Below are 16,141 nucleotides of genomic sequence, written 5' to 3'. Positions count from 1 at the left end.
ACGGCTATTTGGTGCTCAGAGATGCCCCTTTATTTCCCGCAAACCTCCTTCATATCATTAAAAATATTGCTTGTATTAGTGAAAGGCTCCCAGTACTAATGTGTGCCAAGTCATCAGTCTTTAATTGCCAAAAAGGCAGCCCTTGGAAATTATCCCCACTTCAGCTAAGCTATGTTGGACCATTAGTTATGGTTTGCTGGTAATTGGTGTGACAGAAATAGGATTGAAAAGCAATGCTGCTAAGGTCCCATTCTTTCTGAACTTCCCAATACTGACCTTGACCTTGACCTTGACCTAGAGGTTGATACTGTCCTTGAAGAAAAAGAGCCATTGGGCATGTTACATTTATGCACATAACACGATCTTGCCTAGCAGTGAGTTTGAAATACATACTGTGTTTCCCCCAAAATAAGACCAGGTCGTATATTAATTTTTGCTCCAAAGAATGCACTAGAGCTTATTTTCAGGTGATGTCTTATTTTTTCATGTACGAAAATCTACATTTATTCAAATACAGCCATGTCATCTTCTTCTGGAACATCGTCATAACTCTCCAAACCCCTGATTGTGTTGCAGTGGATGTATTCAATGTGTCCGTCTGGCTGATGATCTTAATTGGGGCTTATTTTGGGGGTAGGGCTTATATTACAAGCATCCTGAAAAATCATGCTAGGGCTAATTTTCCGGTTCAGTGTTATTTTCAGGGAAACGGGGTATATGAATTAGATTTTTTTTAAGACCTGCTGCAAAGGGCTCAATGCAGCAAGGTAGCAGGTGTACATAGGTTCATCAGAGAAACAGGAACATTACTTAACGCTGCAATCCTGAACACAGCTAATCACACAGAAGTCCTATTGAAATTAGTGGCATTTACAGTCAGGTAGCTGAATGCTTATGTATAGCTTAGTTTTCTTCAGTTAATAGTTAGATTTTCTTTTTATTCTTAAGAATAAAAATGTTACTCTTATCTCTTGTGTTAATTAGGCTTGGTAGCAAAAAGCTGAGTTGTGCTTACTAGGTTTAAGGAATGAATATGTTCTGCCAGCTTTGTAACTCATCTGCATGCTAGTGCAAGATAACTTTGTGAAATCTGAACAGCTGGATAGCTTGAAAGTTATGAAAACTGATCGTGGTAGGCTTTGGTCTAGCCCTTGCTCTGGCTGTTTTAACAGTGTGCTTTAAATAATATTTAATTAGAGCCTTTGAAACCAATGTAAATGGGATATGGCTAGATTATAGTTTATGAATGGAACGAAAATAATGTTTAGATCTACTATTAAATATTAAAATGTGGTAATAAGAAGCATCCTGAGCATTTTCTTTTAGCTCAGGCTGCATTCAGGAATATGATCTGAATGAATGCAAACATTTAAAGGCTTCACAGTACAATTCTGTTTATGTCTACTCAGAAGTAAGGTCCACTGAGTTCAGTGAGACCTACTCCCAGGCAAGTGGACTGAGCACTGTAACCTCATTTGCTGTTCTTGTGCCTCTTTCACTATGGGGGAGGTAACAGTGAATCGAAGCCAGGCAGCTCAGATTGGAGATTGCTCCAGGCAGGGAAGGAGGAGAGGCGACTCTCCACGTAGGACTTGTGGCAGTTCTGTGCTGGGGAACCGCAGTGGCCCATGGCTCCTTTGCGTGCCCCTTCCTCTAGCTTTTGCACTTCCAGAACGTAAGCACTATTATGGTGTCACACAGTGAGTCAGGTGCCAGCTCAGATGGTGGGTAGTCTTCAGTACCAAACCACCAGTCAAGCTGAACTGCAGGGTCGTGTGGAGAATCAGTACGGTTTTATTGAACCTGCAACCCATCCTGTCCAACAGAGATCTATGGACGAGCAGGCCAGTCTATTATGCAGCCAGCTAGAGCCTCTTAAGAAACAACCCCACCCAGATATCCACGTTTGCCTCGTCATTCCTGCCCGGGGTACCCAAGAGCATGCAGAGAAGACCCAGAATGCAAAGGAAAGGCTGGGCTGTTGATTCCTGCAGCTATCAGCTCGTTACCTGCTGCTGTCTGATTGCTGTCCTCTTGGTCTCCAGCAGATTTTATCCTGCCCCTATAAAACTTAGCTTGCCGAGCCAAGTCAGTAGCAAACACACAAGGGGGTTCCTATAGTGCGTGAAGCAGCATTCTTTTGCACTTTCTAATATATATGCAAACAAGAGAAGTTCCTAAATAAAGATAAGAGGCTGCAGCCAATTTCTCACCAGCAGGAGCATTCTCTGAGCAGAGTTCTATTTAGAATTGCTTTCAGGGGCTGAAATGCAGAGGGACCTTTATTAATTCTCCCTCTCTGTTCAGTGTTCAGTTTCATTTCCCAGCCCTCTAGAACATACTTGGATGGGGCGTAAGGACTGCAAGGAAGCAAAGATGGTTCCCTTTCTCCTTCACTGGAAGGAAAGCCATCTGTAGGCAGAAGGAGCCCTTCTGTCAACCAAAAAAACCCCTGGAACCAAGCCATAGGGATTTGTCTGCCCTGGGTGACCATATATTTGAAGCACAATATGATAGCCACTACTTGTTTTTTCCAATCCAATTAGTTTCCTAACTGGGGGAAGTAAAATAAACTTTACTTGCCATTTTTGTTTTATAGATACGGTTGCCAATGCTTCAGGCCCTTTGCTAGTGGAAATTGCAAAGACTCCGGGCTCTGCACTAGGAATCACGCTAACAACAAACACCCATCGGAATAAGCAGGTTATAGTCATTGACAAGATCAAGCCAGCCAGTGTGGTAGACAGGTATGAAGCTGATCTGTGCCAGCAGTCTGGGTCTGCTGGGCTGTTTCTTCCCCCGTATGTGACCTGCTTCTCCCCACACCCCTCTCTGAACTAATAGGAAGTTTTTGAGGGGTATGTGAAAATCGTCATTGCACCAGTACAAGGAATACTCTGCACTGGGGATGCTTCTAACATGAGCTCAGATGTACAAGGCTGTACATATACACTAGCAATTTTCAAACTGTTGCAGGGCAACTATGGGTTCCTTGAAAACTTGGGAGAAGTATTCATAAGAAGATGAGTAATGGAAAGCAAGCTCCCCCCCCCATCTTTTTTGGCATGTTTTAATTTTCACAAAAAAGAAACAAGATACAAATAAGAAAGAAAGAAATGGAAAAATAAGCTATGCAACAATGGTGAAACTAACCAATTATATAAATAGAAGACCTGCCAAAGAATTTAATGAAAAATGGAAAGCTTATTCTGAGCAATTTAATATTTAAGGAAACAGAATTTGTAAAAGAAAGAAAGAAAGGGAAACTTATACTTCATGCTCAGGTTATGACATTATTAATGATTGTTTTGATAAATTAGATCAGTCTGTTGATCTAAGTTGAATCTTAATTGAGAATTGATTGCTATAACCGTGGCCAGAAGTGATAGAAATTTTTGCTTTCTCATGAACTGGTTAGATGTTGAAATTAGGTGCTATATTTCTATACTATCCCTTGGTATCCTTTTTCTTTCGCGCGCACGCGTGTGTGTGTGTGTGTGTGTGTTTTATTTGTATTGGAAGGCAAGCTTCCTTGAAGGAAGCCATGCCAATCTCACATTATTCTTCCCTGCAATCTGCAGACGTGTGTGTTAAGGCACACACTCAGATCACACAAAACAATAGTAAGGCCCAGCAGAGTAGGCTAGTACACTGTGTCAAGTCATCATATGCCTTTGGTGTACATTCCAGAATTCTCCACAAAATGCAGGAATTCACAGGCAAACACTTGGAGTTTCTTGGCAGACAAGTTAATGTTGGAAAACTTTGAAACCCTTTGATCTTTGATATTACCGTGGAACACGTGGGCCAAAACTTTTCACTGTACATCTGATCATGCCACTGGAAATGAATTTATCATACCATGTGGTCAAAGATAACCAACTTTCGTTTGTCAGAGATTAATTAGGCCCAATTTAATTTGCTATGTGAAATTGCTTTTGGGATCACACATGTCTCCTTGAGCTCCTAGCAGGTGTGCAGAAGGATGACTTACTGGCAAAGGGTAACATGCTGTGAAGTTTGCCTTTTTGTTTTGTGTGCTGTTACACACACACCATTCCTTTGCCGTACGGTTTCTGCAAGTCTTTCCTGGTAGAGAAATTTTCATTTCTCCAGCACATAAAACTGCCCTTTTCCTGTCCCTTATTGCTGAGGAAATATGATTCTGCTCCCCTGACCCAATCCAGCTCCCACGGCTATTTCTATTTTAACTATTTATTGAATGTGACTATATAACACTAAATCATAGGAAGGCTCCCTTAGCTCTTTGCAAAATAAAGTAAATGCTATCTCATAGTTGCTACGTCCCATCAAGCTGACTCTGACTTATGGCAACCCTATGAATGAGTGCTCTCCAAATTGCCCTGTCCTAATCTTGTACCAGTGTGTGCCATTTCACAACCATTTTGCTTTTTAAGGTCTTGTGAAACTTATACAGCTCCCTTTCTCCAGTCCTGGATCCTATCTGCCCTGATTTCTCTCCTTCTCTCTCTCTCTCTTACCTTTTAACATACCAAATTGCAAAGAATAAATGCAAATGAAAAGAACATCTGGGGTTATTTATTGCCTGGAAAAACCCTTGGATTCTACAATAAAGATAACCCTCAGACTGTCTTTGATGTGTGAATGTTTCTCCTAAAGTTCATAAAGGAGGGTTTCCTGGTATCTCAGCCAAGCCGTCTTGGTCTTCCTTTGGATAAAAGCTCTGTGCATTCTGATGTTTTCAGCTAGAGGAATTCAAGGCTTGAAGCACGGCTTTGGCTGAACTCCAGCAAAGAGCATTGCAGGAAATAGATTTAACACAGCACTATCAGGAACTGAGCAAGGGGTGTGGGTGTGGGTGTGGGTGTGGGTGTGGGTGTGGGTGTGGGTGTGTGTGTGTGAGAGAGAGAGAGAGAGAGAGAGAGAGAGAGAGAGAGAGAGAGAGAACACCTGTTGGACTTTGGATAGGCTGATGCCCCTGCTTGTCTTCTGTGTTCTTCTGCAGATGCGGAGCCTTGCACATTGGTGATCACATCCTTTCCATTGATGGCACCAGCACGGAGCACTGTTCCTTGTTGGAGGCCACCCAGCTCTTAGCTGCAACTTCGGAAAATGTCAAGTTGGAAATACTGCCTGCTCATCAGAGTAGGCTTCCCCTCAAGCCTCCAGACACGGGTGTGTGTGCCAAGACTGACCGTAAGACATGAAGCAGCACTACCTCCTCTTGGAGCGGGTGTAGAACATTGTCAGAATTTAAAGCAGCTATGCCCAGTGAAGGCACATTTGCTGGCATTATGATAGTTCAGAATGAGTAGATTTCCAGTCGTTGGTGTGCATGCAGACTTACAGCCATCTGGAACATCTGAATCTGTTCGGAGGTACAGCTAGGAAAAAGTGACTATAGTTTCAGCCATGGATGAATTTTCAGAAGCTTGGCTTTTCCACGGATGCCGTAGCTTCAACACCAGTTCTTTTAACCTTGCATAGTCCAATAACCATCCTTCACGGATGAGATCCTCTCTACAAATTGAACTTTCAGATGCAGCTTAAATGTTGGCAGCACATGGAGTGCCAGAAATTACAGAGGAATGGTGCTCTGACAGGGGGCACTATCACGACAAGTGAGCACACTACAGATTGTGACCTAAAACGTTGTTTCTGTAGATAAGTTAAAACATCAGTGGCCCATTTCACCTTTGTCCACTGCTCAGTATACCCCAAATTTCTGTGTGCAATTGATAGCAATATAATAGTTTGAGTTGCCTGTTTGGAACTGCATTCAACTGCATACTCTCTGGTTTTATCCAGAGATGCTCAAAGCAAGAAGAGCATCAAGCACCTGAATTCTTCAATTTAAGTATGCTCATTTCCATACCTGTGAGGAGAGGAAGCACTGACTTGCTCCCCTTTGCTTGTTGGAAAAATAATAGAAATGTTTGTCACCCAAGCAAATAAAATCCATCACTTTAAATAAGTCTTAAACAGACTTCAGAGCCCTTTCTTAGCAGCATACCATTCCTGACTAGGAATTCCTGTTATGACCTTTTTAATTTTGGTACAGTGGAGGCTTTCCCTAGTGGCCCACAAACTAAGGTAGCTGTTTGCAGTCTTAACTCTGCCTTGCCCAGCCTGGTGCCCTTCAGTTGTTTCACACTTAATAATGTTTGTGGGCTCTTCCACACTAGAGACATTCATAAAGAAACTGGACAGCCATCTGAGTGGGATGCTGTAAACTGGTGTCCTGCAACAGCAGGGCGTTGGACCTGATGGCCTTCATGGCCCCTTTCAGTTCTACTATTCTATGATTCTATGAACCATCAGTACAGCCTGCATGGCTGAAGATCAGTCCAAAACATCTGGAGGACACCAGGTTTGGCATCAGCTAATAAGATAGAGAATGTCACATTTTTCGTGTGTCAGGAGCCTCAGTTCTATGTTTGGAGTCGGGGTAGTAGAGCCTATGTTTTGCCCACAGAAGATCACATCCCCTTTATCTCCTGCTGAATGGCTTGACCAGAAATGAGCCAGCCCTTCCTGAGGACTGCTGCCCACTGAGACTAGATGCCATGGGCTAGATGAACAAGGGTCTGATTTGGTGACAGGCAGCTCTGTAGGTTCATTTGACCTTGCGATCACACTGATAGCTGCAGTGGCTTCTTTCTTGCTTCACAGAGGTTCTCTCAGGCATTTGGAGCACAGATTTATTCAGTAGCTGTTTCCATTGAGTTGAATGGGGCTTATTCCCAGTTAAAGGAGCATAGATTTACATGCTTAATAATAATTCTCTTAATAATGATTCTAAAACCTTTTTCACAAATGGCATTCCTAAATTCCGTGATGACAAGTTCACACACTCCCGGGTGGGAACAGGAGGAGGGTACTAAGGGAAGAGGTTAGAAACATAGAAACAGAGTGAGTCAGAAGGGGTCACCTGGGCCATCTAGTCTGACCCCCGGCTCCAGCCGGCTGTGCTCACAACATGCCCACCATGTGCATGCATCCTCCCTGTCTCCAAGGCAGGCTGCATTCACTGGGGAAAGACAGCAAATTTATCCTAATTCTATGTGAGGCATGCAAAGCAAATGCTCATTTGTCTTCACGCTCAGAAAGGTGGCCCTCTTCAACAGGCAGTTTTGCATTCTGGAGGCTGATGCAATCTCTCCTCACTGCAGACTGCTTAGATTTTTAAAGTTGCATGGATGCAAAAAAAGAAGGTGGCAGCATATTGATTTATTGAAATCATTTTTGCAGTCCATCTTTCAGGGCACACTGCCTTCACACGGTAGCATGCAATTTTGTTAAAACGTGAACATGCAAATTACAGTGAAGCACACAGAGGGGAAGAGAGCAGATAGTGTTTTTTAAAGCACCAAATCTAGACTGGGATAAGTGCACATTTGCTTGTTTTAAAAAAGCGGCAATGAGGCCGTGTGTGCAGAGGGGATTCCAAAGTCCTGGAGCTGCGGAGAATCCCCATGCATGCTTCCTGCCATCCCGCTCGTTCTTGCTGATGAGCTGGAGAGTGGGGCCTGTGATGCTGACCTTACCCTTAGTCTCCCCAACAGGAGGTGCACCTGTGCTGACCTACCTGTACAGCATTCCATAGTGGGCTTCCCAGCAGCCTTGCTTTGCGTGTGATACCCATTTCTGACATTCTCTTTTGTGTTTCCTGTATTATGCTGGGCAAAGTCAAAGTGCAGAAGAGCGACCACCACCATTGCTGGGATCCTTGTGTCAGCTACTGCCATACCCACCACCCAGGGCACTGCAAGATGCCCAGCTGGAACCAGACGTCCAGCCAGGATTATTGCAAGTGTAACGCAGCCTATTTTCCTTCTACCTTGATCTGCACAGCCAGAATGTGGGTTCTTTGCATGCAGTGTCACAAGACACACAGTGAGAGCATTCATGTGATATGTCAACCCACTCTGACAACAAGCCACGGTGGGCTGGCTGTTGCACAAAAAACCCACCCATGTGTCCGACAGTCAGACTCCCTGTGGGTGGTTCCATGGGTCTGCCAGAGACATCACTGCAAAACCAAGTTGCCGCTACCCCTCCACGTCCCACTGAGCCTGCACAGTCGGAGCTGCTGAGCTCCCTGTGGCCTTTTAATTCCACGCCATGCCCCCAAACACTAGAAACCTGAAACTCCTGGTTTCTTTTAAATAGCTTTTGGAAATAACTGCTTCTCTGAGTGGGGCAGCTCTTTGTGGATATGATTGTGGCAGGACGTTGCGAAAAAGTACAAAAGCGACGGTATCTTTAGGAGGCACTTTGAAAGGACTGTCCATAGCTGTTAAAGCAGGGATTGTGAAAGCCATTTTGGTATGAGGCACCAGGAATAGCAGAGCATCGGTTCAGACGCAGCACTAATGATGCCGCCAAGGCTGTTTCATTGCCAGCACTGAACGTACCTTTTGCCTTTGTCTAGCCCTCGTAGCAGCCAACTTCGCATCTCCCACAATGAACACTTCAGGGTTTGCCTGCCAGAATTCCAATACTCTACCTCGGTGCAACCATCCCATGAGCCCACGGGCCACCATGATGAGGAGAAGACAGAGGAAGAAGGAGCACAAAAGTTCACGTAAGGGCTGATGCACTTGCTGGGGGAACAGGCGAGGCTGTTCTGCTTCGGATACCTCAGGATTATCCATACTGTCCCTTAAATTTCTGGTCCAGTTCCTTGCTTTTCTGGAGGGTCATAAAAGGAAGATGCACAGTCTGGCCCTTCTTGCCCCATTACAGGAAGTACTGATGGGTACTCTTGAGCTTCCCATGGCCGATCACCTCTACACACACACACACGGCTACTAGAAACTCCTGAACCTGCCATTTGCATTGAGGGGAAAAGCTCCCACTGGTCCAGTGAAAGCCTCTTTTCTAGAGCAAATAGCGGGTGTGGAAGGGATCATGGTGTGGGTGGGGGAACAAACTAGAGCACTCTCCCTTCCAGATACCCCAATCCAGACTACACACACATACGCACGCACACAAAATGCACTCATTCAACTGCTAATTTGCAAGAGCAGTGTCATGTCTAGTTTGGTCTACAGAGAGGCTACTCAAGGGGAAATCACCCATCAGCTACACCCCTCCAGTTCAGATCAAAAGGAAGCAAAACACTTTAATTTCCAGTTTTTAGTGATTTTTGCTCAGTGGAACTTACTTGTGAAGCAACTGTGTGGAAGGGTCTCAGGTTTTGGTCCTCCTCTTTTAGAAATCAGGTGTGTGTGATGATCTTTGCACTGCTGGTGACTTTTACTCTGTTTTTTAATTTAGCTTTACTCTGTTTTAAATGCATTTTTAGATATTTTCTGCCACTGTGCTGTTGTATTTTATGCTTTTAAATTTTGGTTTGTGAACTGCCCAGAGTAGTTTTGACTGTTGGGCACTATGGAGATATAATGAATGAAAGACAGAAAGAATGAAATATTGGCCATGAAGAAAGTTATTTCTAGTTAATATAACACTGTGTTAACTGTCGTGTGGAATCCTTGTTTTAATTCCACTGAATTGTAGAAAGGCAATGGCACTCTGGGACTCTAAAGGAGACGTACCCCTGGGCTTATCCCAAGAATGCTTACAAAAATGAGTACCATAGCCAACTTTAATATGATATGTTGCAGTGTTAGGGTGTTTCTTTCTAGTTCTGGCCCATGGCAGAAAAAGAAACTGTACCAACCAGCTTCATAAGCAAACAGATAAGAATTCAGAGACCCAAAGCTACTAGTAATAGGAGATGTAATTGACAGCTGACGGAGGGAAACCAGTCTTTGCAGTTTGGTTCATTTTAGAAACCAAGTCTGAGGCTGAAACAAGAGAAGACTATCATTTACTAGAAGCCTCTGGGGCGTATGCGCTTACCTTCTCCTTCCATGCCTTCTGTGCCATAATGGACCTCTTTAGCCAAGTAAATTTGTGAACTCTCCGACCAAAGGTCTCCCACCTGTTCACCTTTATGATAATGAACAGATTATTTAGCTTTCCTTCTTGGCCTCATCTGTCTTTCGGTGGCTGCTTGGCAAGGTAGCCTCCCACAGCACTGGTTTATCCATTCACTTGCGAGTTCCACGTGTGCCTGTGTGTTTTCTCTATGGGCCCCATCATTGGCATGCACATGGCACAGAAGGACAACAGTGACTTTCTCTCTAAAGTGCCTTGCCCCTCAAACTAGGACTGAGGAAGAGAGGATGTGAATAACCAGTTAAGAAATTGAATTCCACTAGCACCACTGGGTACACATTTCTGGCTCATTCAGTGAAGAGCTGTTCTAGTGCCAGGAGTGTTCATTAGACCTCATCAGACAATCTGGTTCTAATTTGTGGTGTCTTTGCATCGCACCTTTGGGCTTTGCACCTGCACGGAGCCTGTTGTCAGGAAGATTAAGCATTCGTTTGGGTGGGAGCCCCTCCTCTTCTTGTTTCACGTGCCCATGGGTCCATCTCCTCCAATGGACCCGTCATCTCCATGGGCAGATTCTTCCAGCAGATCCTCTGAATTATGAATTCCCCTGCTCTTGAGTCACTGCAGCTGGAAGACTGATCACGGGCTGTGCTCCCCCTTGTTAGGATCCGGGCCTGAGCGGCCCTGCAAGTGCCTGCAGAAGCAGGAGCAACCTTGCGGGCTCTTGCAGGGAGCAATGGAAGAGCAGTTAAGCAGCGCACTTGGAGATCCTGAAGACTGGCATAAAAGACTTTCTGGCACTGCTGCTCTTTGCCGCAGCAATGCAAGTGGCGTCCAGGACCCACAGCTTGTGCACCACCTCGATCCTGCCTTGTTCCTCTTGCCCCAGGTGTTCCTGCCTTGCTCCAGTTAGTCCCTGCCTAGTTCCAGTCTGTCCCTGCCTTGCTCCTGTTCGATCCTGTGTGCCCTAGTCTGCGCCAGCCCTGCTACTGTGTGTCCTTGCTTGCTGCAGCTGCTCCTGCCCTGCTCCAGCCCCCTCTTGTCTGGACCACCTTTCCGTGGCTGCTTCCCTGGCATCAGACCACAGGACTGTTTCTGGACTGCGCTGCCTTTCTCACCGGTATAATATTGGACTGCCTGCTGTCTTGGCCCTGACCCTGGACTGCTGACCATGCCACCAGACTCTAGCCCTACTGAGCTGCAGGACGTGGTCCCATACCAGTACCCTGTTCCTGGCATAATGCCTGTCCCAGCCCTTACACCCCTGTCTCTCTCCCAGCAAAGCATCCCACAGGGCAATCAAGGGCAGTTTCCATTCCAGTGCCAGTCCTAAAGCCTGATTGAAATGGATCTAACTAATCAGTTTCCTCCAGGAGAGCCTGGAGCTGCCCAGCCACAACCCACTAAATCACCTAGTCCAAATAGCAGATTTGGTAATTGGTCAAAGAGGCACAGATGACCACTCGAAGAATGACAGTTACAGGTCACTTTCTGCTGTTTGAATTCTGCAAAAGCAAGTATGAAAGGGAAAGATGACCTGTTTTCCAAAATTCCAGGTTTACTTGTGCAGATGGGTTTCATACAATAAGAAGGGAGCACCGTTGTGGATGACAGTTGCAGATGCTCCCGTGGAGTGTTCTGCTTACCTGACCCCCTCTCTCTCGTTTCAGTGTCCTTGGCCTCCAGTACGGTGGGTCCTGGCGGGCAGATTGTTCATACAGAAACAACAGAGGTGATTCTGAGAGGCGACCCCTTGAATGGCTTTGGACTGCAACTTCAAGGGGGGATCTTTGCGACGGAAACCCTCTCCTCTCCACCTCTCATCCGATTTATTGAGCCTGACAGCCCAGCAGAAAGGTTAGAGCCTTGCTCTTAGGTTTCAAATGATGATGACAGTGTTCCCTTTTGTTCATAGGTGTCTCCCCCACACAGAGGTCACTTCCTTCCTTCCTTCCTCCCTCTGAACTGTAATGGTTTGTGACTTTGAGCTTGTGCATCCATCAAGGGAGTTGTAATAGGAAGCACAGACCTGCCATGAAATATTTATCAGAAAGCCCTTCCTATTTATGCTCTTCTTCTTCAATACAGCTTGTTTATATTTCCTTGGGAGGTGGAACATTGTTGGGGCGGGGGGGGGGGTGATTTGGGGGTTTTGTGATACTTCTTGCTGCAGCATCAGAAGCAGTCTACCATGAAAGATTCACAATCCACTAAAACTGTACTACAGTTACCTTGTCTGACCCACAGCTTGATTAAGCCAAAGGATGCCCTGCTTTATAGCCCGAATACAACCACCCGGAGGCAAAGCACCGGGAGGAATAGATTATTTTGATACAGCATCAGTTCTCTGAAGGGCAGCAGCAAGCTTGCATTTTCTTGAGAAAAATAATATTTTCTTTTGTTTTTTCTAAATATGTTAAAGTATGTGTCATCACATTGGATGCCATTTTAAGAAGCATTAACTGAACCAACTACAAAGAAAATTTTGCTTTTAAGTATTCAGTTATGTACATGTAGGTAGATGAACAAATTGATATATAATGAATAAATGTAAGTCGGAAATGAAAAATATACATTAGAAAGAGAAACCTATGGTACTATATAGATATAGAAAAAATCAAAGTCTCTTTAGAAAAGTCATAGCAATGAGGACAGTTTTTCACGTTAGATTCAGGCCAGATATCAGGGAACGTTTCCTCATTGACAGAGCAATATGACAGTTGAACCAGTCGCCTAGGGAGGTGATGGGCTCTCCCACGCTGCAGAGGGGACAGCCAACTGAGTGGGATGGCGTAACATGGTGTCCTGCCACAGCAGGGGGTTGGACCTGATGGCCTGCATGGCCCCTTCCAGCTCTACTGTTCTACAATTCTATGAAAAGGCAGTGCGTCTTGTGTTCTATTTTTCATTCATAATCCGCATTTTTCTTTTGATAATGGATATCATTGTCAAACTTTTCCCCCACTTGTAATTGCAATATGAATTATGGTTGCACTGTGTGGCAGATACTGCAATATTTGAGCATATTCTCTCTTTCATTGTGTGTGTGTGTGTGCGCGTGCATGTGCATGCATGTGTGCGCATATGCACACACATGTGCACAGAAGCTGACCATTAAACTAATATTATGTTTTTATTGTACGTTTCCTTTGAGAAGCTCAGGGCAGTGTTTTCAGTGGAAATTAAAGAATGCATCCAAGAACTGCTGCTGTTATTCCCTGTAAATGTGATGGGTTTGAAGACTGTAAAACTGCCAGTTTTTAAAATAAAAAATAAAATAAATATAACAAAGCTTGTAATCCTAGGGGGCTTGGAATTGGCCCAGTTTCTCTTATGCTCTTGCCAAGCTCTAAGCAAGAGCAACGTGTTACTGCACAGGCTTTCCTGATTCAAATAAGTCGTGTTTTCCTCTTGGATGCCTACACTGTAGGACCTTTGCTTTGCTTTGCTTTGCTTTGCTTTGCTTTGCTTTGCTTTGCTTTGCTGGCCACTGCCTTCCTCCATTTTGATTATGGAAAACAGTGATTTGGATCTAGACTGATTTAGTTGCACATGGATCCCCTGAAGCCCACTGGACTTGAGTTACTCATGGCAAACTTCTCACATTGAACCTAATTGCATCTAACCTAGTTGGCTCCAGCATGATTTCCACCCTGATTAATTGTTGAGAGTGATAATCATTGACTTGTGCAAGGCATGACTTGTAGACATTACATACCATGGCCTCTTCTGTCAGTACAACATCTCCTTTGGAAGCATTCACTTTGTGATGCATTATCTGCTGAGTTTCTGTTGGGGCTACACACCTTGTGATCAACTGTATTTGACAGCTCACTAACAGCCCAAATGTATCTTCTGGTTTTCTTGCTTGTTTGGGTGATTGTTAAGCACAGTGCTTTTTTTGTCATACAACGCACTGGAATGGAGTTCTGCCACCTTTTTTCAACAGATTTTCCAAGTTTTAAAAGTAACTTTTGAAAATTTGATGTTTGGTCCATGTAGATTTGAATCGCCCTGTCGAGCGTAGCAGGTTGGCAGCAAAATCATTAAAACGGTGGCATGCAGGCGGCTTGTGTGTCGAGTCCGATGCATGCGTACGTCGTCCATGCTGGTTGTGATGGTGCTGCTCAGCTTGTGGCACTGCTCGGCTTGTGATTGGTCATGTGGTCGCGCGCTGAGTGCTTACTGCAGGCGGCACCATCATGTTTCGTTACACAACTGACGTGTGGGTGTGTGTACAGTGATTGACTATGTGTGAAAGGTAAATAATTTCATGAGTTCTGGCACCTTTTTTCTTACAAAAAAAGCACTGGTTAAGCACATAATACATAGAAAGTGTGTGGCATTCATCCTGGTGAGTCACAAAGTGTGCAGTCCTGGTTTATATTCATGGCAGATGACCTTTGACCCTGACCATTCAGGAATCAGAATGCAAAGTAGTTGGGTCCATCCCAGAGGGCCAAGAAAACTTCTCCCAGAAGAGACCAATGGATAGGTTTTGCATTACACTTACAAGATCTAGTTGATAGTTACATTTAGGAGTGTGAAACAGTTTTCTCTTGGTTTGGGTTTGCTAGTGACCCAGGATTGACATTTCTGTCTTTACCAAACCAGGTGTGCCTTCTGGGTTTTTTAGTTGATAGCAGATACTATCTTCAGTCTTTTCACAGTGATAATGGGAGTTAAATAAATATTCTGTATTTAAGCGAACTTTAGCAATCTCTGTTGCTTGGTGTGTCTAACTGATTCTTGCTGTGGTGATCTGCTGTAATCTAGCTTGCTTGCTTAAAAAGTATTCTGCCCTGTCCTTTATTGAGTTCTCTTTATATGGACCAATCTTCTGAGGGTGCTGTGGAGCACTGTAGGTCCACAGATGAATGTGAATTTCTTTGCAGAAGATTCTGCCTTGGGACAGAGCAGGATGGTGGTGGAACCGAGAGACTTTTGACTGTCTCCCTTTGCTGAAATAGGATCTATACTTGTCACTCCCTTCCCACCTGTTTCTGCCCTTGATACTTGTCAGAGATCTTCACCATGTCCAAAGCTGTGTTACCTTGGAACACAGTGGGATTCTTAACAGTGAATTCCTTATGGAAACCCATCCTAGTAAAAGCTTTGACAGTGGAACAGATGGCATCTGGAGGTGGTGAGCAGTCCCTCACCAGAAATATGTAAGCAGAGGTTAGAGGTTAGGAAGTCCAGAGATTCTGTGGTTTCATCCTGCATCATGTGGCCTGAAATGAGCGAGGGGTTGAAACGGATGACTTCAGTGATCTCTCACAATTCTAAAATCCTATGATTACTGTATTGCTGTTCAATTTAAAATCATTTTCTGACTGGTGCTGGTTTTTATACTGACCTTTCTTTTTACTATGGCTAAATTTCATAGAAGTGTATCATCACATTCATTTATTTTACTTTTTAACTTTCTATTACATTGGTTACCATACTGAATATTCTTTTTATAGAAAGGCAACAGGATAGAAATATTGAAAATCAATTCATATATACTTTAAAGCTAAAACCTTACAAGACTATGCATTTTGCAAATGCAGACCTTTTGATCTTGTGAATGATTTTTCCCCCTTAAGGGGAATTCAAACAAGGTGGAGTGGACAACTTGCATTAATAAGCAACAGAGAGATTAGAAGTTGGAAGAAAAGCAACATTAAAGCTGAAATATATTTATTCCTGTTTTGCACTCCTAATTATTCCTTGCAAATGTTGTTAATGATGATGACAGCTACCACTATTGTCATTAATAATATTAATATCAATATTATATGATATTAATATATTAATATTAATATGCTATTCAATCGCCAACACTCTCAGGGTATGGTTCAACAATTCTCCAAGTATGATGACCGGATAACATCTTTATACTTGAGTAGCTTTAAGTCCCTACCCAGGGATGTCCCATCTCACTGAGCTATTTTTGGTAGTCCAAATGGCCATGCTGTGGAGTTCAGCAGTTTTTCAATGGTTCCTTGCCCTTCTATGATGGTATCTCTCAATCTAGCTTTCTCCTCATATTCCCTAATGAATAAGTAGGGCCGGAGGGGCTCCGTGTTTAAACCTATATATGTATGTTCTCAAAACACTGCTTTGCTTTTTCTTATTTATCATGCACACGCGCACACACACACTCCTTTTGCAAGCATCCCATGGGAGCTTCCATCGTCCTCACACCCTCCATTTGCGAGATACTTGAGGCTGAAAGTCAGTGAGTGGCCTAAAATTACCTGGTGAA

At 44.0% G+C, this 16,141-nt stretch overlaps 1 protein-coding gene across 4 annotated transcripts in view; it reads left to right on the top strand.

Moving 5' to 3' along the window:
* The window catches only part of GRIP2 (glutamate receptor interacting protein 2), a 148,302-nt gene that overhangs the window by 78,649 nt on the left and 53,512 nt on the right, over positions 1 to 16,141 (top strand). For 2 of the 4 annotated variants that reach the window (XM_044451555.1, XM_044451553.1), the window contains exons 8-12: positions 2,600 to 2,747; positions 4,988 to 5,157; positions 7,672 to 7,797; positions 8,417 to 8,569; positions 11,559 to 11,745. In XM_044451555.1, coding sequence (XP_044307490.1) covers positions 2,600 to 2,747; positions 4,988 to 5,157; positions 7,672 to 7,797; positions 8,417 to 8,569; positions 11,559 to 11,745 — 784 coding nt within the window. Of the gene's footprint in view, positions 1 to 2,599; positions 2,748 to 4,987; positions 5,179 to 7,671; positions 7,798 to 8,416; positions 8,570 to 11,558; positions 11,746 to 16,141 lie in introns of all 4 variants that reach the window. The other 2 variants (XM_044451551.1, XM_044451554.1) reach the window with 2 other exon arrangements.

This window comes from Varanus komodoensis, unplaced genomic scaffold (assembly GCF_004798865.1).
Source record: "Varanus komodoensis strain SLA01 unplaced genomic scaffold, ASM479886v1 scaffold6_2, whole genome shotgun sequence".
Taxonomy (NCBI): domain Eukaryota; kingdom Metazoa; phylum Chordata; class Lepidosauria; order Squamata; family Varanidae; genus Varanus; species Varanus komodoensis.
Note: the sequence above shows the minus strand (reverse complement) of the source record. Positions and strands in the feature narration are given on the sequence as shown.